A 22,785-nucleotide genomic window follows, 5' to 3' on the forward strand; every position below is an offset into this window, starting at 1 on the left:
GGCTCAGCTAAAGTGGTAGGCCACACAAGCTCACAGAATGGGACAGTCACTTCAGGTGCTGAAGTGTAAAAATCGCCTGTCCTCGGTTGCAGCACCCACTATCGAGTTCCAAACTGCCTCTGGAAGCAACGTCAGCACAAGAACTGTTCATCGGGAAATTAGATTCCATGCCCGAGCAGCTGCACACAATCCTAAGATCACCATGCGCAATGCCAAGCGTGGACTGGAGTGATGTAAAGCTCGCCGCCATTGGACTCCGTGGTGGAAACAAATTGTCTGGAGAGAGCTAACGCTGCTCTGAAATCCAAAAGTTATTCCCGGCTGTATGTAACAACACAAAAAAACATTCTGGGCTAATAACGTAAGAAATAACACACACACACCCAAAAAATATATACTGCAAAGTTGCTTAGGAGCTAGAAGCAGAGCTGCCGTGTCTGTTGACGTCATCTTTTCCACGCCTACTGTAGCTCTGATTGGCTATGGTGCGCCGGTCTCCGTAGACTACGGTCCTGGACGAGACAAATGTTTTTATAATGTTTTATTTACTGCGGTGTCTATTAGTTGTCCATAACGCATGTCCGCTTTCCCCCACTTACATTGCTATAAAAAGTTTACAAATGCCCTTAATATACGTGATTTCCAAACATTATATGAATTTATGAAAACGACCATAGTGCTCACTTTTTCTGAAGTGTCATAATCTTCCTGGGGTGTATATGAACGTCTTATTTTTAATACGAATTTTTAATACGATTTGATGTTGCTAAATGGGGCTTAGTCTCCCAGTGTTCATCCAGGGGTAGATTAGGGGAATTCTACAGTATATAGAGGGAAATATGATAGAGACCTTGCCTCTTCTTATCTTATTCCATCTACGGACATACAGTGGAAAACAATTACAGGGACTGTAATCCCTAGACTTCCTCTATTATAAAAACTCTTCTGTCCTCTCTCACCCTCTCCCTCACTCCTTCACTCTCTCTCCTTCTCCTTTACCATCTTTTGCTCATTCAACCTCTCCCGCTTTCCTTCTCTCTCTCCTTCACCCTCTCTCTCTCCTTCACCCTCTCCCTCTCCTTCACCTGCTCTCTCTCCTTCACCCTCTCCCTCTCCTTCACCCTCTCCCTCTCCCTCTCCTTCACCCTCTCTCTCTCCTTCACCCTCTCCTTCACCCTCTCCTTCACCCTCTCCCTCTCCTTCACCCTCTCCCTCTCCTTCACCCTCTCCCTCTCCTTCACCCTCTCCCTCTCCTTCACCCTCTCCCGCTCCTTCACCCTCTCCTTCACCGTCTCTCTCTCTCCTTCACCGTCTCTCCCTCTCCTTCACCCTCTCCTTCACCCGCTCTCTCTCCTTCACCCTCTCCCTCTCCTTCACACTCTCCCGCACCTTCACCCTCTCGCTCTCCTTCACCGTCTCTCCCTCTCCTTCACCCTCTCCCTCTCCTTCACCCTCTCCCGCTCCTTCACCATCTCCCTCTCCTTCACCCTCTCCTTCACCGTCTCTCCCGCTCCTTCACCCTCTCCCTCTCCTTCACCCGCTCTCTCTCCTTCACCCTCTCCCTCTCCCTCTCCTTCACCCTCTCCCTCTCCTTCACCCTCTCCCTCTCCTTCACCCTCTCCCTCTCCTTCACCCGCTCTCTCTCCTTCACCCTCTCCCTCTCCTTCACCCTCTCCCTCTCCTTCACCCTCTCCCTCTCCTTCACCGTCTCTCTCTCTCCTTCACCGTCTCTCCCTCTCCTTCACTGTCTCTCTCTCTCCTTCACCGTTTCTCCCGCTCCTTCACACACTCACTCTCTCCCCTCCCTCTCTCCAAATGGTATGTATTATCCCCCCTCGTGTACTGTATATCAAATGACAGATTACTTTATTTATTATCATATATTCTTCAACAAATCAAATAGCATATTTAATTTTTTTAATAAAATAATTAAGCTGTTACACTATACTGAACAAAAAATATAAACGCAACATGCAACAATTTCAACGATTTTACTAAGTTAAAGTTCATCATGTTGTTTGACAAAACTGCACATTTTAGAGTGGCCGTTTATTGTCCACAGCACAAGGTGCTCCTGTGTAATGATAATTCTGTTCAATCAGCTTCTTGATATGCCACACCTGTCAGGTGGATGGATTATCTTGGCTAATAAGAAATGTTCACTAACAGAGATGTAAACAAATGTGTCATCTTAAATAAGAAAAGCTTGATGTATAAGTACACCCCCTGGACAGGACACTAGTCTATCTCCTGTTTCTGTAGTGAGCCAGCTTGATGTACAGTACACCCCCTGGACAGGACGCTAGTCTATCTCCTGTTTCTGTAGTGAGCCAGCTTGATGTACAGTACACCCCCTGGACAGGACGCTAGTCTATCTCCTGTTTCTGTAATGAGGCAGCTTGATGTATAAGTACACCCAATGAACAGGACACTAGTCTATCTCCTGTTTCTGTAGTGAAGCAGCTTGATGTACAGTACACCCAATGAACAGGACACTAGTCTATCTCCTGTTTCTGTAATGAGGCAGCTTGATGTACAGTACACCCAATGAACAGGACACTAGTCTATCTCCTGTTTCTGTAGTGAAGCAGCTTGATGTACAGTACACCCAATGAACAGGACACTAGTCTATCTCCTGTTTCTGTAATGAGGCAGCTTGATGTACAGTACACCCCCTGGACAGGACACTAGTCTATCTCCTGTTTCTGTAATGAGGCAGCTTGATGTACAGTACACCCCCTGGAAAGGACCACTAGTCTATCTCCTGTTTCTGTAATGAGGCAGCTTGATGTACAGTACACCCCCTGGACAGGACGCTAGTCTATCTCCTGTTTCTGTAATGAGGCAGCTTGATGTACAGTACACCCCCTGGACAGGACGCTAGTCTATCTCCTTTTTCTGTAATGAGGCAGCTTGATGTACAGTACACCCCCTGGACAGGACGCTAGTCTATCTCCTGTTTCTGTAATGAGGCAGCTTGATGTACAGTACACCCTCTGGACAGGACGCTAGTCTATCTCCTTTTTCTGTAATGAGGCAGCTTGATGTACAGTACACCCCCTGGACAGGACGCTAGTCTATCTCCTGTTTCTGTAATGAGGCAGCTTGATGTACAGTACACCCCCTGGACAGGACGCTAGTCTATCTCCTGTTTCTGTAGTGAAGCAGCTTGATGTACAGTACACCCCCTGGACAGGACACTAGTCTATCTCCTGTTTCTGTAGTGAGGCAGCTTGATGTACAGTACACCCCCTGGACAGGACGCTAGTCTATCTCCTGTTTCTGTAGTGAGTCAGCTTGATGTACAGTACACCCCCTGGACAGGACACTAGTCTATCTCCTGTTTCTGTAGTGAGGCTGCTTGATGTACCAGGACACCCCCTGGACAGGACACTAGTCTATCTCCTGTTTCTGTAGTGAGCCAGCTTGATGTACAGTACACCCCCTGGACAGGACACTAGTCTATCTCCTGTTTCTGTAGTGAGGCAGCTTGATGTACAGTACACCCCCTGGACAGGACACTAGTCTATCTCCTGTTTCTGTAGTGAGCCAGCTTGATGTACAGTACACCCCCTGGACAGGACACTAGTCTATCTCCTGTTTCTGTAGTGAGCCAGCTTGATGTACAGTACACCCCCTGGACAGGACACTAGTCTATCTCCTGTTTCTGTAGTGAGGCAGCTTGATGTACAGTACACCCCCTGGACAGGACACTAGTCTATCCCAGGCCCTTATCCCCATTCTTCAGTATATCATCAATGGTGAGTGCCAAGCAGAGACGCATCCGGTCCCATTTTTGGTGTGACTAGGCCGTGGACTCCCAACCTTCCAATCTCACTTTAACCACAAGGCTAGTTGAGTGGCAATAGCTTTTTTTCCAAAATTATATATTAACCAAATCAGTAGAATTGATGGGGAATATAGGGTATCATGCCATTCATGTCAGGTTCCAGGGCAACGAGAGTAGCAAAGACCAAGACACAATGAAAGAGAGAGACAGCTGCACAGAGATGGAGTGTGATAGAGAGAGTGAGATAGAGTGTGAGAGAGAGAGAGAGAGAGAGTGGAGAGAGAGAGAGAGAGAGAGAGAGGAGAGACAGGAATAAACAGAGAGACACAGAAAAAGACAGAGAGAGAGAGAGAAAGACAGAGAGAGAAAGAGAGAGAGAGAAAGAGAGAGAGGAGCAGAGGGATGAGGGATGCCTGGGACCAGATGGTTCAGTGCTCTATGGGGAGACATGACGGAGGACGAGGCAGGAGAGATGGCAGACTGCTGCGTTTTCTCTAGTCAGTGTCCCAAATGGCACCCTATTTGCTTTATAGTGCACTACTTTTGTGGCTACCTTATGGATCCTGGTCAAAGGTTGTGCACAATGTAGGGGACATGGTACCATTTGGCACGCAAGCTGTGTGACTGGAATTGACGACCCAACCTGGAAAGGACAGGGACAGGGACAGGCCACATGATGTGTAACCCATGCTACTAGTAATATACTGTATGTAACCATGATACGTAATCTATGCTGTTGGATTTGACATTTTCAACATTGAGATATTTAAGACATGATAGATTAGACGCATAGTAGTACAAGAGACTGGGTCTCTGTAGAAAGACAGATAGCTGTGGAATGTGTTGGAATGTGTTGGGGGACGGGAGCAGAGCACCGTGTTGATACAGGAAAGACAGATGGACATCTGTGAATTAGGTGAAGGAGGGGTTGAGGTCTGGAGGTGAGAACAGGTCACCTGAAGGGAGTAATAAGGGTTTGGTATCTTGTTATTCTTTTCCTCTTAAACCATAGGAAGGATTGGAGAGAAGGAGGAGTGTCTTAAGTGGGATATAAATATATGGATGGGAGAAGTGTTGGGTTGTCTGAATTACAGCTGTACAGAACCTTTGGGAATAATTAAACTTGTTTAACTTCTTTGTGATAGGGGGCAGCATTTTCACTTTTGGATGAATAGCGTGTCCAGAGTGAACTGCCTCCTACTCTGTCCCAGATGCTAATATTTGCATATTATTATTACTATTGGATATAAAACTCTCTGAAGTTTCTAAAACTGTTTGAATGATATCTGTGAGTATAACAGAACTCATATGGCAGGCAAAAACCTGAGAAGAAATCCAAACAGGAAGTGAGAATTCTGAGGCTGATGGATTTTCAACTCATCGCCTATTCAAATCCCAGTAAGATATGGATTTGTTTGCACTTCCTACGCCTTCCACTGGATGTCAACAGTCTGTAGAACGTTGAATGAAGCCTCTACTGTGAGGTGGGGCCGGATGGGAGGTGTTTCAGTCAGTGGTCTGGCAGAGTGCCAGTTCTTGGTCACGAGTTCTTGGTCACGCGCATTCCAAATGATATCGTCTTGCTTTCCATTACTTCTAGAGACACAAAGGAATTCTCCGGTTGGAACGTTATTTAATATTTATGATAACAACATCCTGAAGATTGATTCTCTACTTAGTTTGACAAGTTTTTTCGACCTGTAATATAACTTTTTGAAGTTTCCGTCCGACGTTCGCCTGGATCTGCGCGAGCGTTTAGACATGTGTACTAAACATGCTAGCAAAAGTAGCTACTTGGACATAAGTAATGGACATTATCGAACAAAACAACAATTTATTGTGGAACTAGGATTCCCGGGAGTGCATTCTGATATAGATCATCAAAGGTAAGGGAATATTTATGATGTAATTTCGTATTTCTGTTGACTCCAACATGGCGGAGAAATGTTGTTATATCTGAGCGCCGTCTCAGATTATTGCATGGTGTGCTTTTTCCGTAAAGTTTTTTTTAAACCTGACACAGCGGTTGCATTAAGAACAAGTGTATCTTTAATTCTATGTAAAACATTTATCTTTCATCAAAGTGTATGATGAGTATTTCTGTTATTAGATGTGGCTATCTGCAATTTCTCCGGATATTTTGGAGGCATTTCTGAACATGGCGCCAATGTAAACTAAGCTTTTTGGATATAAATATGCACATTATCGAACAAAACATACATGTATTGTGTAACATGATGTCATATTAGTGTCATCTGATGAAGATCATCAAAGGTTAGTGATTCATTTTATCTATATTTCTGCTTTTTGTGACTCCTATCTTTGGCTGGGAAAATGACTGTGTTTTTCTGTGGCTATGTACTGAGCTAACATAATCGTTTGGTTTGCTTTCGCCGTAAATCCTTTTTGAAATCAGACATGTTGGCTGGATTCACAACATGTGTAGCTTTAATTTGGTGTCTTTCATGTGTGATTTCATGAAAGATTGATTTTTATAGTAATATATTTGAATTTGGCGCGCTGCATTTTTTCTGGCTTTTGGCCAAGTGGGACTTTAGCGTCCCACATATCCCAGAGAAGTTAAAGCTTCTCTAGTGTCCGTGGGTTATTTACTCTGAAAAATAAGCACCTAACAATGCTAATAGTCACATACGTAGCCATGATATGTAATCTATGCTAATAGTAACATACAGTGGCAAATAAAAGTATGTGAACCCTTTGGAATTACCTGGATTTCTGCATAAATTGGTCATAAAATGTTATCAGATCTTCATCTAAGTCACAACAATAGACAAACACAGTCCACTTAAACTAATAACACACAAACAATTATACATTTTCATGTCTTTATTGAACACACCGTGTAAACATTCACAGTGTAGGGTGGAAAACGTATGTGAACCCTTGGATTTAATAACTGGTTGACCCTCCTTTGGTAGCAATAACCTCAACCAAACATTTTCTGTAGTTGCAGATCAGACCTGCACAATGGTCAGGAGGAATTTTGGACCATTCATTTTCACAAAACTGTTTCAGTTCAGCAATATTCTTAGTATGTCTGGTGTGATCCGCTCTCGAGGTCATGCTACAGCATTTTAAATCGTGTTGAGGTCAGGATTCAGACTGGGCCACTCCAGAAGGCGCATTTACTTTTGTTGAAGCCATTCAGCTGTTGATTTACTTCTGTGTTTTGGGTCGTTGTCCTGTTGCATCACTCAACATCTGTTGAGCTTCAATTGGCGGACAGAAAGCCTTACATTCCCCTGCAAAATGTCTTGATAAACTTGGGAATGAATTTTTCCGTCGATGATAGCAAGCTGTCCAGGGCCTGAGGCAGCAAAGCAGCCCCAAACCATGATGCTCCCTCCACCATAGTTTACAGTGGGGAAGAGGTTTAGAGGTTGGTGTGCTGTGCCCATTTTTTCTCCACACATAGTGTTGAGTGTTCCTTCCAAACAACTCAATTTTAGTTGAATCTGTCCACAGAATATTTTGCCAGAAGTGCTGTGGAACATCCAGGTGCTCTTTTGCAAACTTCAGACATGCAGCAATGTTTTTTTTGGACAGCAGTGGCTTCTTCTGTCATGTACACCATTCTTGTTTAGTGTTTTTCACGTATCGTAGACTCGTCAACAGAGATGTTAGCATGTTCCAGAGATTTCTGTAAGTCTTCAGCTGACACTCTACGATTCTTATAACCTAATTTGGCAATCTGCTCTTGCAGTCATCTTTGCAAGATGGCCATTCCTAGGGAGGGTAGCAACAGTGCTGAAATTTCTCCATTTATAGACAATTTGTCTTACCGTGGACTGATGAACATCAAGGCTTTTAGAGATATTTTTGCAAGTCAATAATTCTTAATCTTAGGTCTTCTGAGATCTCTTTTGTTCGAGGCATGGTTCACATCAGGCAATGCCTCTTGCGATTAGCAAACTCAAATTTTGTGAGTGTTTTTTATAGGGCAAGGCAGCTCTAATCAACATCTCCAGTCTCATCTCATTGTTTGGACTCCAGGTTAGCTGACTCCTGACTCCAATTATATTTTGGAAAAGTCAGTAGCCTAGGGGTTCACATACTTTTTCCAACCTACACTGTGAATTATGTATTAAATATAGACAAAAAAAAAACTAGATTTTGTGTGTTATTAGTTTAAACACACTTTGTTTTTCTATTGTTATGTCTAAGATGAAGACCAGATCAAATTGTATGACTATTTTATGCAGAAATAATTCCAAAGGGTTTCACATACTTTTTCGTGCCACTGTATGTAACCATATGTAACCTATGCTAACAGTAACATATGTAGTCATGCTAAGAGTGATGACTCTAGTATTGACTGTTGATGCATGTTGTATGACCCTAGTCATGGAGGAACAAGTGGTTAAGGAAGAAACACGAGCAATGGACATTAGACCGGTGGAAATATGTCCCTTTGGTCTGATAAGTCAAAATGTGACACTTTTGGTTACAACCACTGTGTCTTTGTGAGATGCAGAGTAGGTGAAAAGATGATCTCCGCTTGTGTTGTTCCCACTGTGAAGCATGGAGGAGGAGGGGTGATGTGTGGGGGTGCTTTGCTCGTGACACTGTCAGTGATTTATTTAGAATTCAAGGCACACTTAACCAGGATGGCCACCACAGTATTCTGCAGCGATACGCAATCCGATCTGGTTTGTGCTTAGTGGGACTATCATCTGTTAATGAACAGGACAATGACCCAACACACCTCCAGCCTGTGTTAAGGCTATTTGACCAATAAGGAGAGTGATGGAGTGCAACATCAGATGATCTGGCCTGCCTAATCATCGACCTCAACCCAATTGAGATGGTTTGGGATAAGTTGGACCGCAGAGTGGAAAAGGAAAAACAGCATACAAGTGCTCAGCATATGTGGGAACTCCTTCAAGACTGTTGGAAAAGCATTCCAGGTGAAGCTGGTTGAGAGAATGCCAAGAGTGTGCAAAGCTGTCATCAAGGCAAAGGGTGGCTACTTTGAAGAATCTCAAATATACTACATGATTCCAAGTGTTATTTCATCGTTTTTCTACAATTGTAACGGTCATCGTTGCATGAAGAAGGAGTGGACCAAAGCGCAGCGTGGTAAGTGTTCATGATTTATTCTCAAAAAACACTTGAACAAAATAACAAAGAGCAAAACGACAAGGAACAGTTCTGTCAGGTGGAGAAACACAAAACAGAAAATAACTACTACCCACAAAGCATAGGTGGGAAAAAGCTACCTAATTATGGTTCTCAATCAGAGACAACGATAGACAGCTGTCCCTGATTGAGAACCATACCCGGTCAAAACAAAGAAATACAAAACATAGAAAAAGGAACATAGAATGCCCACCCAAATCACACCCTGACCAAACCAAAATAGAGACATAAAAAGCTCTCTAAGGTCAGGGCGTGACAACAATGTAGAAAATAGTAAAAATAATGTAAAACCCTTGAATGAGTAGGTGTGTCCAAACTTTTGACTGGTACTGTATATACTGAAAAAAATAGATATAAATGCAATACACAAAGTGCTGGGCCCATGTTTCATGAGCTGAAATAAAAGATCCCAGCAATATTCCACACGTACAAAAAGCTTATTTGTTTCTAATGTTCTAATGTTTAGTAATTTGTGTACATCCCTGATAGTGAGCATTTCTCCTTTGCCAAGATAATCCATCCACTTGACAAGTGTGGCATATCAAGAAGCTGATTAAACAGCATGATCATTATACAGATGCACCTTGTGCTGGGGACAATAAAAGGCCACTCTAAAATGTGCTGTTTTGTCAAATAACACAATGCCACAGATGTCTCAAGGTTTGAAGGAGCTCACAATTGGCATGCTGACCGCAGGAATGTCCACTAGAATTGTCAGGGAATTGAATATTAATTTCGCAGACGACATGTAACCACGCCAGCCCAGGACCTCCACATCCGGCTTCTTCACCTACGGGATCGTATGTGACCAGCCACCTGGACCTGGCTCCCCAGTGGGTGGGCGTATGCCCTCACAGTCCCACCCATGGCTGCACCCCTGCCCAGTCAGGTGAAATCCAACTATTAGGGCCTAATGAATATATTTCAAATGAATAATTTCCTTAAATCAACTGTAAGTGAGTAAAATCATTGCAATTGTTGTATTTATATGTATATATTTGTTCCCATATACATTTTAGGGACACAGTATATTTTACATTAGTTCAGCTCCTTCAGCTCCCCTCAACCCCTCCCATCAATCTCTGAAGCCCATCAAGTTTTTATTCATATTTGCCATATATTTTTCAACAGTGCTGTGATGTTTCACAAAAGTTCTGAATCTTTATATTCTCATAGTTTCTACAGATTGTAAATTAAAGATGAATATTTTCACTAAAAGTTGTAGTACATGATTGATCGATTGACTATGACCTTTCAAGTCACCCAGCAATGCTATTTACAGAGTTAGCTCCAAGTACATTTTGCTATCATTCAGACATTCCTGAAACTGCGACCAAAAACAATCTACATATGGGCAATACCAAAACATGTGATCTAATGATTCTGTCTCTTCGCAGCAAAATCTGCAGAGTTGGGAAGGTTGTATCACCCATATATTTATAACATTCTATTGGTTGCAAGAACTTGTATGATCATTTCAATTGAAAACTTGAAGTTTTGAATCCGGTGTCATTTTGTGTATGAGTTCATAAACCATGTGGCATAGAATTTATTTTGCAGTCTGTCCATTTTTTTTGGTCTTTAAATTAAACTGGTATACTTTTTTATTTATCACAATTTTCTTTAACCAATTTTGATCTTTAATGCAGCGCCGGCAGACAAATTCCTTACCTTCTTCCCCTTCCATTTTTGGAAGAGGCAAGGTCTTGCCTGGAACCAAAAAGGCTTCTCCTATGGGGACAGTGAAGAACACTTTCGGAAACACTTATTTTCTAAGAGTGTACCGACCAGAAAAACTTTACACTTTGCATATTATATATGCTTTTTCAAAAGCAATGTTTACTGTGTAAAATAAAAAGGAATAAAATCAGCATATTGATTGAAAAGATGCCTTCTCAGAGCACAAGAGAGGTATTGTCTTAAACAACCCCCGAAAACATGGTTGCCAGGGTGTTGGATTAGGCCCTAAAGCTACGTGTCTAATATGCTTGGATGCATATATTACCTTACACTCTCTCTACAGGTATAACCACACATTACCTTCTCTGTCGTTGTCATCAAGACTCTAATCACTGAGCCTGTGTAATGTGTAATCACACCACATATTACACATAAGAAACCTTTTACAAGTTAAACGTGACACATTCTAGACGTATTTGATGTGTACACTGTGAGGTCCATTTTAAAAGGTACACATATCTCTTGCTAGCACGTTCCAAATACAATGGGTAGGGTGATCAGGAAGCATGCGCCATAGCAGGGTTGGCCAATCAATTATCTCAGTCAATTCAGGAAGTGATGTGAATTAAACAATTGCTTCTTCATTTCCGTTTATTGAGAAGTCATTGAAAATAAATGCAATTATTTTCAATTATTATTGTTTCAGTATAGTTCCCAAATTGACTGCCTTCAATTTAAATTGATCTCTTGACCCTGATCCATAGTAATGCAGGTTCAGGAGTCACCTCAAAGAGACTATATTCCTGCCACTCAATTACACTGTCATATTCTGCTCCCCTTGTCTCTCCCATGTGAAAGTTGGGAGTGAATTTCTAAAAGTTCTGATAAATATCTAGCTGGAAGAATCTCATCAGCTTTTCCCTCACATCCTCCTCCCCTCTCTTCGCCTCTCCTCTCCTCTCTCATCTATCTGTTCTCCCCTCCCTCCCCTCTCTTCGCCTCTCCTCTCTCATCTATCTCTCCTCTCCTCTCCTCTCCTCTCCTCTCCTCTCCTCTCCTCTCCTCTCCTCTCCTCTCCTCTCCTCTCCTCTCCTCTCCTCTGTCATCTATCTGTTCTCCTCCCTCCCCTCCCCTCCCCTCCCCTCTCCTCTCCTCTCCTCTCCTCTCCTCTCCTCTCCTCTCCTCTCCTCTCCTCTCCTCTCCTGTTTTTCCTTGTTTCTCCTCTCCTCTCCTCTCCTCTCCTCTCCTCTCCTCTCCTCTCCTCTCCTCTCCTCTCCTCTCCTCTCCTCTCCTGTTTTTCCTTGTTTCTCTTCTCCTCCAGCCTTCAAGAAATGGGAACAAGGTCATAGCAAAAAGTAGTAGAAGATTAATTTGGTCTTACCTCTGATAAATTATGAGACTTAGCCTGTTGGAGAGAGAACATTATTTGGTGAGTATGTCTGTCCCAGTGTACCTCAAAGGGGTTGAGGTATAGAGCCTTGTAATTAGACCACATATTCCCCATGAAATTAGAATTTACACATTCATTTCTGGAGGAATTATTTTTGCACGGAGACCTTTTCTGATTAAGAAAAGCACAGTTAATATGTGGCCGGTGGCATTCCAATGTTAGCCTGAAGAATACTGCAATTCCTAGTGCTTCCTTGTTACTCCAAAATGTACGAAGGGTAAACAATGGGTTGTATCTTCTAAAACAAAACGTTGATGTTTTCCTGTAATGGTACTAAGATACAGCCCATAATGTCGTCGTGATTGTGCGATCCCAGTAGGTGACTGCATTCTCATATTACCAGTGTTATGATATTCACGCTGAAACAAGGATCACAAGACCAAGGCAACAGTAAGAGTGGAAATCAATGACAAGAACATAGCTCAGCTCTGGTGTGTGTGTGTGTGTGTGTGTGTGTGTGTGTGTGTGTGTGTGTGTGTGTGTGTGTGTGTGTGTGTGTGTGTGTGTGTGTGTGTGTGTGTGTGTGTGTGTGTGTGTGTGTGTGTGCGCGTGCGTGCGCGTGCGTGCGCGCGTGCGCGCGCGTGTGTTTACAACATCACAACATTACTCAGAACACATTGAAACAGCCTGAGGTTTTCCAAGTTATAATTGAACATGTGGGTTATTCTTCCCAGTCATTCCTCTACATGTGTTGTGCTGAAATAAGACTACTGTAGAGGCTTTGATAAAAAATACTGTTGATATTCAAAACTGTAGATAATCAATACTCTAGATAATTCATACTGTAGATAATCAATACTCTAGATAATCCATACGGTAGATAATCAATACTCTAGATAATCCATACTGTAGATAATCAATACTCTAGATAATCCATACGGTAGATAATCAATACTCTAGATAATCCATACGGTAGATAATCAATACTCTAGATAATCCATACTGTAGATAATCAATACTCTTGATAATCAAGACTTTTCATTAGATTGTTGAGTTGGATGTTTTTCCAGAGATTGTCTTGCTAGTAGCCATGCACAGTGGTAAGACAGATACCATTTGCAGTGGTAAGACAGCCATCATTTGCAGTGTTAAGACAGATAGCATTTGCAGTGGTAAGACAGATACCATTTGCAGTGGTAAGACAGATAGCATTTGCAGTGGTAAGACAGATAGCATGTGCAGTGTTAAAAGAGATAGCATTTGCAGTGGTAAGACAGATAGCATTTGCAGTGTTAAGACAGATAGCATGTGCAGTGTTAAGACAGATAGCATGTGCAGTGTTAAAAGAGATAGCATTTGCAGTGGTAAGACAGATAGCATTTGCAGTGGTAAGACAGATAGCATGTGCAGTGTTAAGACAGATAGCATGTGCAGTGGTAAGACAGATAGCATTTGCAGTGGTAAGACAGATAGCATTTGCAGTGTTAAAAGAGATAGCATGTGCAGTGTTAAGACATTTAGCATGTGCAGTGTTAAGACAGATAGCATTTGCAGTGTTAAAAGAGATAGCATTTGCAGTGTTAAAAGAGATAGCATTTGCAGTGGTAAGACAGATAGCATTTGAAAAACAGAGTCAAGCTTGTGGGAGAACACATCCATTCATATAGGACGTGTCTCAAATGCATAGCATCCTATTCCCTATAATACTGTAGTGCACTACTTTTGACCAGGACTCTAGTTTAAAGTAGTGCACTACATTTGGAATAGGGTGCCAGTTAGGACGAACTCATACACGTTCTGTATGACCAGCAGCATTCCTTGTGGGTGTCGTACGTGACCACTCCAAGGTCTTCCTTCACATGCCTCTTTTACAACATGGTCTCATTCGAATGATGTCAAAATAGTGACATTCAACCATTGTGTGTATACTGTATGTCCCCTATGCTGCAGGGTGGAAAAGTCTAACATTATTTTGAGTGATTCAATTGAGTGAACCTTTGGATGAATCCTTGAAGAAAAGGAAAACATGTGAGTGCTTGATACCAACTACGTGTCTTCATGTTTTTTTGACAAACACAACACAATAATACATTCTACCTGTGGGTGTAATCCTACTTCCACCAAACTGGAAAATCAATTTCCATCATTTCCCTAGATACTAACACGAATACAAGGAAACACATCCGTGTAATTGATATCCAACTATCCTATACATCATCAGTTTTTTTTATATTACTTATGAAACGTAATACATATATAATGCTTGTTAGTGATAACTGGAGAGTGATCGTAACACTGTGAAATCCATAAAAAATTTAAAAATGTAAAATTAACAGATGGAGATAACATAAATAAACGAACAGTGTGTTTATAAGTGTCACCCTGCACCCTGTGTTCCATTTGAATGAGAAAAATGCGCTTCGAAATATAGATAAGCATACAAACAACATGACAAACAGTGACCCTCAAATGGCACCCTATTCCCTAGTTAGTGCACTACTTTTCACCGGGATCCCAGTCAAATGTAGAACACTATGTATGGAATAGTGTGCCATTTGTGACAGAGACCACCCGATCTGTTCGAGGAGTCCCAGTGAACAATACTACAAGTAGCACTTGTGAGGAGTTCATTTGTACCTCCTCATACTTGCTTTCTCTGTTGAACTCGTGAAGCAAAGATGGTCGACTGCAGATTCTCCAAGAGCAGATAAGGGTCATCCAGTCTAAACTCTCTCAGCAGCAACAACGGAGTATATTCATTCAGATAGCAACGGTTGAACTAAAAACTACATTCTGGGACATTATTCACAAAGCGTCTCATAGTAAGGGTGCTGATCTAGGATCAGGGCCCTTGTGTTCATATAATCTTATTATGAGGAAGAGTAGCTGCTGCATAAGCAACAGCTAATTGGGATCCTGATGAAATCACTTTTGTGACATCTTCTGATGTAAAAAGGGCTTTATAAATCAATTTGATTGATTGAATTGAATTCGTTATGATCTAAAAAAGGTAAAACTGATCCTAGATTACAACTCCAACTCATAGACAGTTTTTTAATACCAGCCCTGTACTATAATTCCAAGACGGTTTGTGAACATAGGCCCTGATGTGGTGAAACTTACTGTTTGGATCGACGTTTTCACAAAGTTCCGTCTTAGCCTCTCCATTGGGCCTGTCACTGGTCTTGTGTGAGAGGCGTGTGGTCAGGGACGCAGCTGTCACCACCGCCTTGAAGCTCCTCTTCCTCTTCTGGACATTAAGCTCCGGGTGGAAGATGATGACATAGACTTTAGGAATGTAGAGCATCCCTAAGGCCACCGAGGCACTGAGATTCATAGAGATACAGAGGGTGGTGGTCTGGATGTACAGCTGGAGAACGAGAGAAACAGAGAAAGAGAGAGAGAGAGTGAGAGAGAGAGAGAAAGAGAGAGAGAGAGACAGTTGTGTTACCAAAGGCACTGAGATTCATAGAGATACAGAGGGTAGTGGTCTGGATGTACAGCTGGAGAATGAGAGAAAGAGAGAGGGAGAGAGGGAGAGAGAGAGAGAGAGCGAGAGAGAGAGAGAGAGAAAGATAGAGAGAGAGAGAAACAGAGAGAGAGAATCCCCATATTACTCAGAGGAGATCTTCCCCACCCTTGAGGAAGAGACGTGCCATTTCCAGGCCCAGGGAAATGTGCTCTTCTGTGGGGACACAAATGCGCGCACAGGAACACTACCTGATATAACGAGCACACGAGGGGACAGCTTTATTACAGGCCATACTGTTTCTAACTGTCTTAATCTCCCCCATAGAAACAACAGTGACAGCACCGTCAACAACAACGGAACGGATATTTTGCAGCTCTGTAGAAGCCTGGGTCTGTACTTTGTCAATGGTAGGGTACGGGGGGACTCTTTGGGGAGATTCACCTACTGCTTACCTCTTGGCCACAGTACAGTAAACTATATGATTACAGACATTGACCCCTTTCTCTCTCAGCTCATTCACTGTCAAGCCACTAATACCTCTGTCTGATCTCAGCCAAATTACGTTGTTCCTCAAAAGAACAGACATGGAAACAACCAGACATTCACAGCCCAGTGAGCTGTACAACATCAGATATTCATACAGCTGGGCCCAAATCAGCATAGAAGAATACCAGAAAGCAACCAGTAACCAAAATATCCAAACACTCTTAGATAACTTTATGGATTGTTATCCACGTCGACACCAACGATGTTAGGATGAAACAGTCAGAGGTCACCAAGCGCAACATAGCTTCAGCGTGTAAATCAGTTAGAAAGATGTGTCGGGATCGAGTAATTGTCTCTGGCCCCTCCCAGATAGGGGGAGTGATGAGCTCTACAGCAGAGTCTCACAACTCAATCGCTGGTTGAAAACAGTTTTCTGACCGTCCCAAAATATATAATTTGTAGATAATTGGCCCTCGTTCTGGGACTCACCCACAAACAAGACCAAGCCTGGCCTGTTGAGGAGTGACGGACTCCATCCTAGCTGGAGGGGTGCTCTCATCTTATCTACCAACATAGACAGGGCTCTAACTCCTCTAGCACCATAATGAAATAGGGTGCAGGCCAGGCAGCAGGCTGTTAGCCAGCCTGCCAGCTTAGTGGAGTCTGCCACTAGCACAGTCAGTGTAGTCAGCTCAGCTATCCCCATTGAGACCGTGTCTGTGCCTCGATCTAGGTTGGGCAAAACTAAACATGGCGGTGTTCGCCTTAGCAATCTCACTAGAATAAAGACCTTCCCCATTCCTGCCATTACTGAAAGAGATTGTGATAACTTACATCCCAAAATAGGGCTACTTAATGTTAGATCCCTCACTTCAAAGGCAGTTATAGTCAATTAACTAATCACTGATCATAATCTTGATGTGATTGGCCTGACTGAAACGTGTTAAATGAGGCCTCACCTCCTGGTTACACTAGTGACCATATCCCCCGTGCATCCCGCAAAGGCGGAGGTGTTGCTAACATTTACGATAGCAAATTTTTATTTACAAACCCCCCCCGACGTTTTCGTCTTTTGAGCTTCTAGTCATGAAATCTATGCAGCCTACTCAATCACTTTTTATAGCTACTATTTACAGGCCTCCTGGGCCATATACAGCGTTCCTCACTGAGTTCCCTGAATTCCTATCGGACCTTGTAGTCATAGCAGATAATATTCAAATTTTTGGTGATTTTAATATTCACATGGAAAAGTCCACAGACCCACTCCAAAAGGCTTTCGGAGCCATCATCGACTCAGTGGGTTTTGTCCATCATGTCTCTGGACCTACTCACTGTCACAGTCATACTCTGGACCTAGTTTTGTCACATGGAATAAATGTTGTGGATCTTAATGTTTTTCCTCCTAATCCTGGACTATCGGACCACCATTGTATTACGTTTGCAATCACAACAAATCATCTGCTCAGACCCCAACCAAGGATCATCAAAAGTCGTGCAATAAATTCTCAGAAAACCCAAAGATTCCTTGATGCCCTTCCAGACCTCCTCTGCCTACCCAAGGACATCAGAGGACAAAAATCAGTTAACCACCTAACTCAATTTAACCTTGCGCAATACCCTAGATGCAGTTACACCCCTAAAAACTAAAAACATTTGTCATAAGAAACTAGCTCCCTGGTATACAGGAAATAACTGAGCTCTGAAGCAAGCTTCCAGAAAATTGGAACGGAAATGGCGCCACACCAAACTGGAAGTCTTCCGACTAGCTTGGAAAGACCGTGCAGTACCGTGCAGTATCGTAGAGCCCTCACTGCTGCTCGATCATCCTATTTTTCCAACTTAATTGAGGAAAATAAGAACAATGCAAAATTTATTTTTGATACTGTCGCAAAGCTAACTAAAAAGCAGCATTCCCCAAGAGAGGATAGCTTTCACTTCAGCAGTAATACATTCATGAACTTCTTGGAGGAAAAGATCATGATCATTAGAAAGCAAATTGCGCACTCCTCTTTAAATCTGCGTATTCCTCCAAAGCTCAGTTGTCCTGAGTCTGCACAACTCTGCTAGGACCAAGAGAGACACTCAAGTGTTTTAGTACTATATCTCTTGACACAATGATGAAAATAATCATGGCCTCTAAACCTTCAAGCTGCATACTGGACCCTATTCCAACTAAACTACTGAAAGTGCTGCTTCCTGTGCTTGGCCCTCCTATGTTGAACATAATAAACGGCTCTCTATCGACCGGATGTGTACCAAACTCACTAAAAGTGGCAGTAATAAAGCCTCTTGAAAAAGCCAAACCGTGACCCAGAAAATATAAAAAACTATCGGCCTATATCGAATCTTCCATTCCTCTACAAAAAATGTAGAAAAAGCTGTTGCGCAGCAACTCACTGCCTTCCTGAAGACAAACAATGTATACGAAATGCTTCAGTCTGGTTTTAGACCCCATCATAGCACTGAGACTGCACTTGTGAAGGTGGTAAATTACCTTTTAATGGCGTCAGACCGAGGCTCTGCATCTGTCCTCGCGCTCCTAGACCTTAGTGCTGCTTTTGATACCATCAATCACCACATTCTATTGGAGAGATTGGAAACCCAAATTGGTCTACACGGACAAGTTCTGGCCTGGTTTAGATCTTATCTGTCGGAAAGATATCAGTTTGTCTCTGTGAATGGTTCGTCTTCTGACAAATCAACTGTAAATTTCGGTGTTCCTCAAGGTTACGTTTTAGGACCACTATTGTTTTCACTATATATTTTACCTCTTGGGGATGTCATTCAAAAACATAACGTTAACTTTCACTGCTATGCGGATGACACACAGCTGTACATTTCAATGAAACATGGTGAAGCCCCAAAATTGCCCTCGCTAGAAGCCTGTGTTTCAGACATAAGGAAGTGGACGGCTGCAAACTTTCTACTTTTAAACTCGGACAAAACAGAGATGCTTGTTCTAGGTCCCAAGAAACAAAGAGATCTTCTGTTGAATCTGACAATTAATCTTGATGGTTCTACAGTCGTCTCAAATAAAACTGTGAAGGACCTCGGCGTTACTCTGGACCCTGATCTCTCTTTTGACGAACATCTCAAGACTGTTTCAAGGACAGCTTTTTTCCATCTATGTAACATTGGAAAAATCTGAACATTTCTGTCCAAAAATGATGCAGAAAAATGTATCCATGCTTTGTTACTTCTAGGTTAGACTACAGCAATGCTCTACTTTCTGGCTACCCGGATAAAGCACTAAATAAACTTCAGTTAGTGCTAAACACGGCTGCTAGAATCCTGACTAGAACCAAAACAGTTGATCATAGTACTCCAGTGCTAGCCTCTCTACACTGGCTTCCTGTTAAGGCAAGGGCTGATTTCAAGGTTTTACTGCTAATCTACAAAGCATTACATGGGCTTGCTCCTACCTATCTTTCCGATTTGGTCCTGCCGTACATACCTACACGTACGCTACGGTCACAAGACGCAGGCCTCCTTGTTGTCCCTAGAATTTATAAGCAAACAGCTGGAGGCAGGGCTTTCTCCTATAGAGCTCCATTTTTATGGAATGGTCTGCCTACCCATGTGAGAGACACAGACTCGGTCTCAACCTTTAAGTCTTTACTGAAGACTCATCTCTTCAGTAGGTCAAATGATTGAGTGTAGTCTGGCCCAGGAGTGTGAAGGTGAACGGAAAGGCTCTGGAGCAACGAACCGCCCTTGCTGTCTCTGCCTGGCCGGTTCCCCTCTCTCCACTGGGATTCTCTGCCTCTAACCCTATTACAGGGGCTGAGTCACTGGCTTACTGGTGCTCTTCCATGCCGCCCCTAGGCGGGGTGCGTCACTTGAGTGGGTTGAGTCACTGACGTGATCTTCCTGTCTGGGTTGGCGCCACCCCTTGGGTTGTGCCGTGGCGGAGATCTTTGTGGGCTATACTCAGACTTGTCTCAGGATGGTAAGTTGGGGGTTGAAGATATCCCTCTAGTGATGGGGGCTGTGCTTTGGCAAAGTGGGTGTGGTTATATCCTGCCTGTTTGACCCTGTCTGGGGGTATCATCGGATGGGGCCACATTGTCTCCTGACCCCTCCTGTCTCAGCCTCCAGTATTAATGTTGCAGTAGCTTATGTGTCGGGTAGCTAGGGTCAGTCTGTTATATCTGGAGTACTTCTCCTGTCTTATCCGGTGTCCTGTGTGATTTTAAGTATGCTCGCTCTAATTCTCTCTTTCTCTCGGAGCCCTAGGACCATGCCTCAGGACTACCTGGCCTGATGACTCCTTGCTGTCACCAGTCCACCTGGCCGTGCTGCTGCTCCAGTTTCAACTGTTCTGCCTGCGGCTATGGAACCCTGACCTGTTCACCGGACGTGCTACCTGTCCCAGACCTGCTGTTTTCAACTCTCTAGAGACAGCAGGAGCGGTAGAGATACTCTCAATGATCAGCTATGAAAAGCCAACTGACGTTTACTCCTGAGGTGCTGACTTGCTGCACCATCAACAACTTAACAACTTAACTTGATTATTATTATTTCACCATGCTGGTCATTTATGAACATTTGAACATCTTGGCCATGTTCTGTTATAATCTCCACCCGGCACAGCCAGAAGAGGACTGGCCACCACTCATAGCCTGGTTCCTCTCTAGGTTTCTTCCTAGGTTTTGGCCTTTCTAGGGAGCTTTTCCTAGCCACCGTGCTTCTACACCTGCATTGCTTGCTGTTTGGGGTTTTAGGCTGGGTTTCTGTACAGCACTTTGAGATATCAGCTGATGTAAGAAGGGCTATATATATACATTTGATTTGATTTGGATTTCACATTCACAGTAAAGAAGGCATCAATCTAGCAGTACAAAACATCAACTATATATTCAGGCAAATGGCAAAAGAAGCACAATTGAAATTGATAAAAAAACTAAACAAAAAAGATCACAGATGACAACTGGTTAGATGCAGATTGTAAAATTATAAGGAAAACACTTGGAACACTATCCAACCAAAAGCACAGAGACCCAAATAATGGTGAATTACGCCTTCATTACTGTGAGACTTTAAAACACTATAAACGTACACTCAGAACCAAAAAAGCACAGTACAACAGCAAGCAGCTGACACTAATTGAGGAGTCCATAAACACAAACAACTTCTGGCAAAATTGGAAAAAACAAAATAAATCTAAACAAGAGGAATTAGCGATACAAAATGGTGACATATGGACAACCCATTTTAAAACACTCTACAACACCGTTCAAATTGACACAAACGCAGAACAACGCCAAATTCATAAGAAGTTGAATGGATTAGAAAAAGCTATAGAGGTCCCCTGACCTCTTTGGTACTGGGGGTTTGTAGAGCGCCCTCCATCTAAAACCCTCTCTCCGCCCCACATACCCCCTGCCACTGATGTGCCTTTACTCCTTTTAGGCTCCTAATGTTCCTCACCTTAATGCAGAGGTTGTAGAGGGCTTTACCTCCCACCCCTTCAAACTCCCAGAGGCTCGGAGTGTTAAAATCTAACAAGTCCTCCAGACCCCCTTACCAGTCCCCAGTCTCTGCAGTCACCTGCAATGGTGGAAATAATGGTTGCCCCTTCCCCTTTGGCCACTCAAACACCCTCCTTACCGGCTCAGACAGTGCCTCCTGGACCACCTCCAGGAATCTCTCCAGCAATCTAAGAAATGTTAATCCTGTTTGTTGTGCCAGGACTTCCGGGGTTTTCCACCCCTCCTTCCCCTACAGCTGCAGGTCACCCAGCCTTAGTGATCCCGCTGTCATCAGTCCCCTCTGCAGGGTGACCGACTGAACTGATCTCAAAAGGATGGATTGTTTGTGGAAGATAGGCTCTTCCCACACTCACACACACAGCCCGGGCTCCACACCCCCTTTCTCATGTGGGCCTTATAGCTGCCAGGCGATCTCCAGCCTCATGAGGAACAGCTGCCGGTCCAACCCTAATCCACCAGCTCTCCTCAGCAGCTCGCATGTTGGTTCCCTTCAGCCGACATCAGTATGGTACAGTAGTCTCTGCACCGCCTCGGGGTGGCACGTAGCCTAGTGGTTAGAGCGTTGGACTAGTAACCGGAAGGTTGCAAGATCGAACACCCGAGCTGACAAGGTAAAAATCTGTCGTTCTGCCCCTGAACAAGGCAGTTCCTAGGCCGTCATTGAAAATAAGAATTTGATCTTAATAACTGACTTGCCTAGTTCAATAAAGGTAAAATAAAAACCTTTAGTCGGAATGCAGCCAACCTGCTCTCCAGTTCCACCAGGCCATGTCCTCCTCCGTGGACAGACATATACAACACTGCTGGCCAAAAGCAGAAGAAATCCAGCAGCTTGCGTTGCTGGTCTACAAGCAACCGGGACCAGCAGCACTGGGGGATTGAGGACAGCCAATTCATGCCACAGGGAAGATGCTGCTAGGTTGTTGATTATCATCACCCACCCTCTATATGACACATGGGACAGGAGCCACCTCCACTTGGTCAGTCTTAACACCACTGCCTGTGACAGCCCCTCTCAGTCCTTCCTGACCCACCTCTCCGAGCCCAGGTACACCCCCAAAATTTTAAGCACTTCACAACCCCACTGCAAACCCCCTGGAAGCAGAGGGGGTTGTAGACCCTATCCCTCCATGCCCCACATAACAGAGCTTTGCTCTTGCCACAGTTCACATTAGCTGACGAAGCTAAGGTGAATAGTCTCTAATGCCTGCATATCCTGCCCATTCCTGGGCATCACAGAAACATAATCTGCATACGCCAACACTGCTATGCCTGTCAACACACCCATGCCTGTCCAGCACACTCCCTGCAGTTT

At 43.5% G+C, this 22,785-nt stretch overlaps 1 protein-coding gene across 3 annotated transcripts in view; it reads right to left on the reverse strand.

Annotated features, from left to right (window-relative positions):
- Positions 1-22,785, reverse strand: part of grm7 (glutamate metabotropic receptor 7) — a 402,008-nt gene that overhangs the window by 3,434 nt on the left and 375,789 nt on the right. For 2 of the 3 annotated variants that reach the window (XM_071336892.1, XM_071336890.1), the window contains one exon: positions 15,144-15,390. In XM_071336892.1, the coding sequence (XP_071192993.1) occupies positions 15,144-15,390 (247 nt within the window). Of the gene's footprint in view, positions 1-12,011; positions 12,036-15,143; positions 15,391-22,785 lie in introns of all 3 variants that reach the window. The other variant, XM_071336891.1, reaches the window with a different exon arrangement.

This window comes from Salvelinus alpinus, chromosome 12 (genome assembly GCF_045679555.1).
Source record: "Salvelinus alpinus chromosome 12, SLU_Salpinus.1, whole genome shotgun sequence".
NCBI classification, from domain to species: Eukaryota; Metazoa; Chordata; class Actinopteri; order Salmoniformes; family Salmonidae; genus Salvelinus; species Salvelinus alpinus.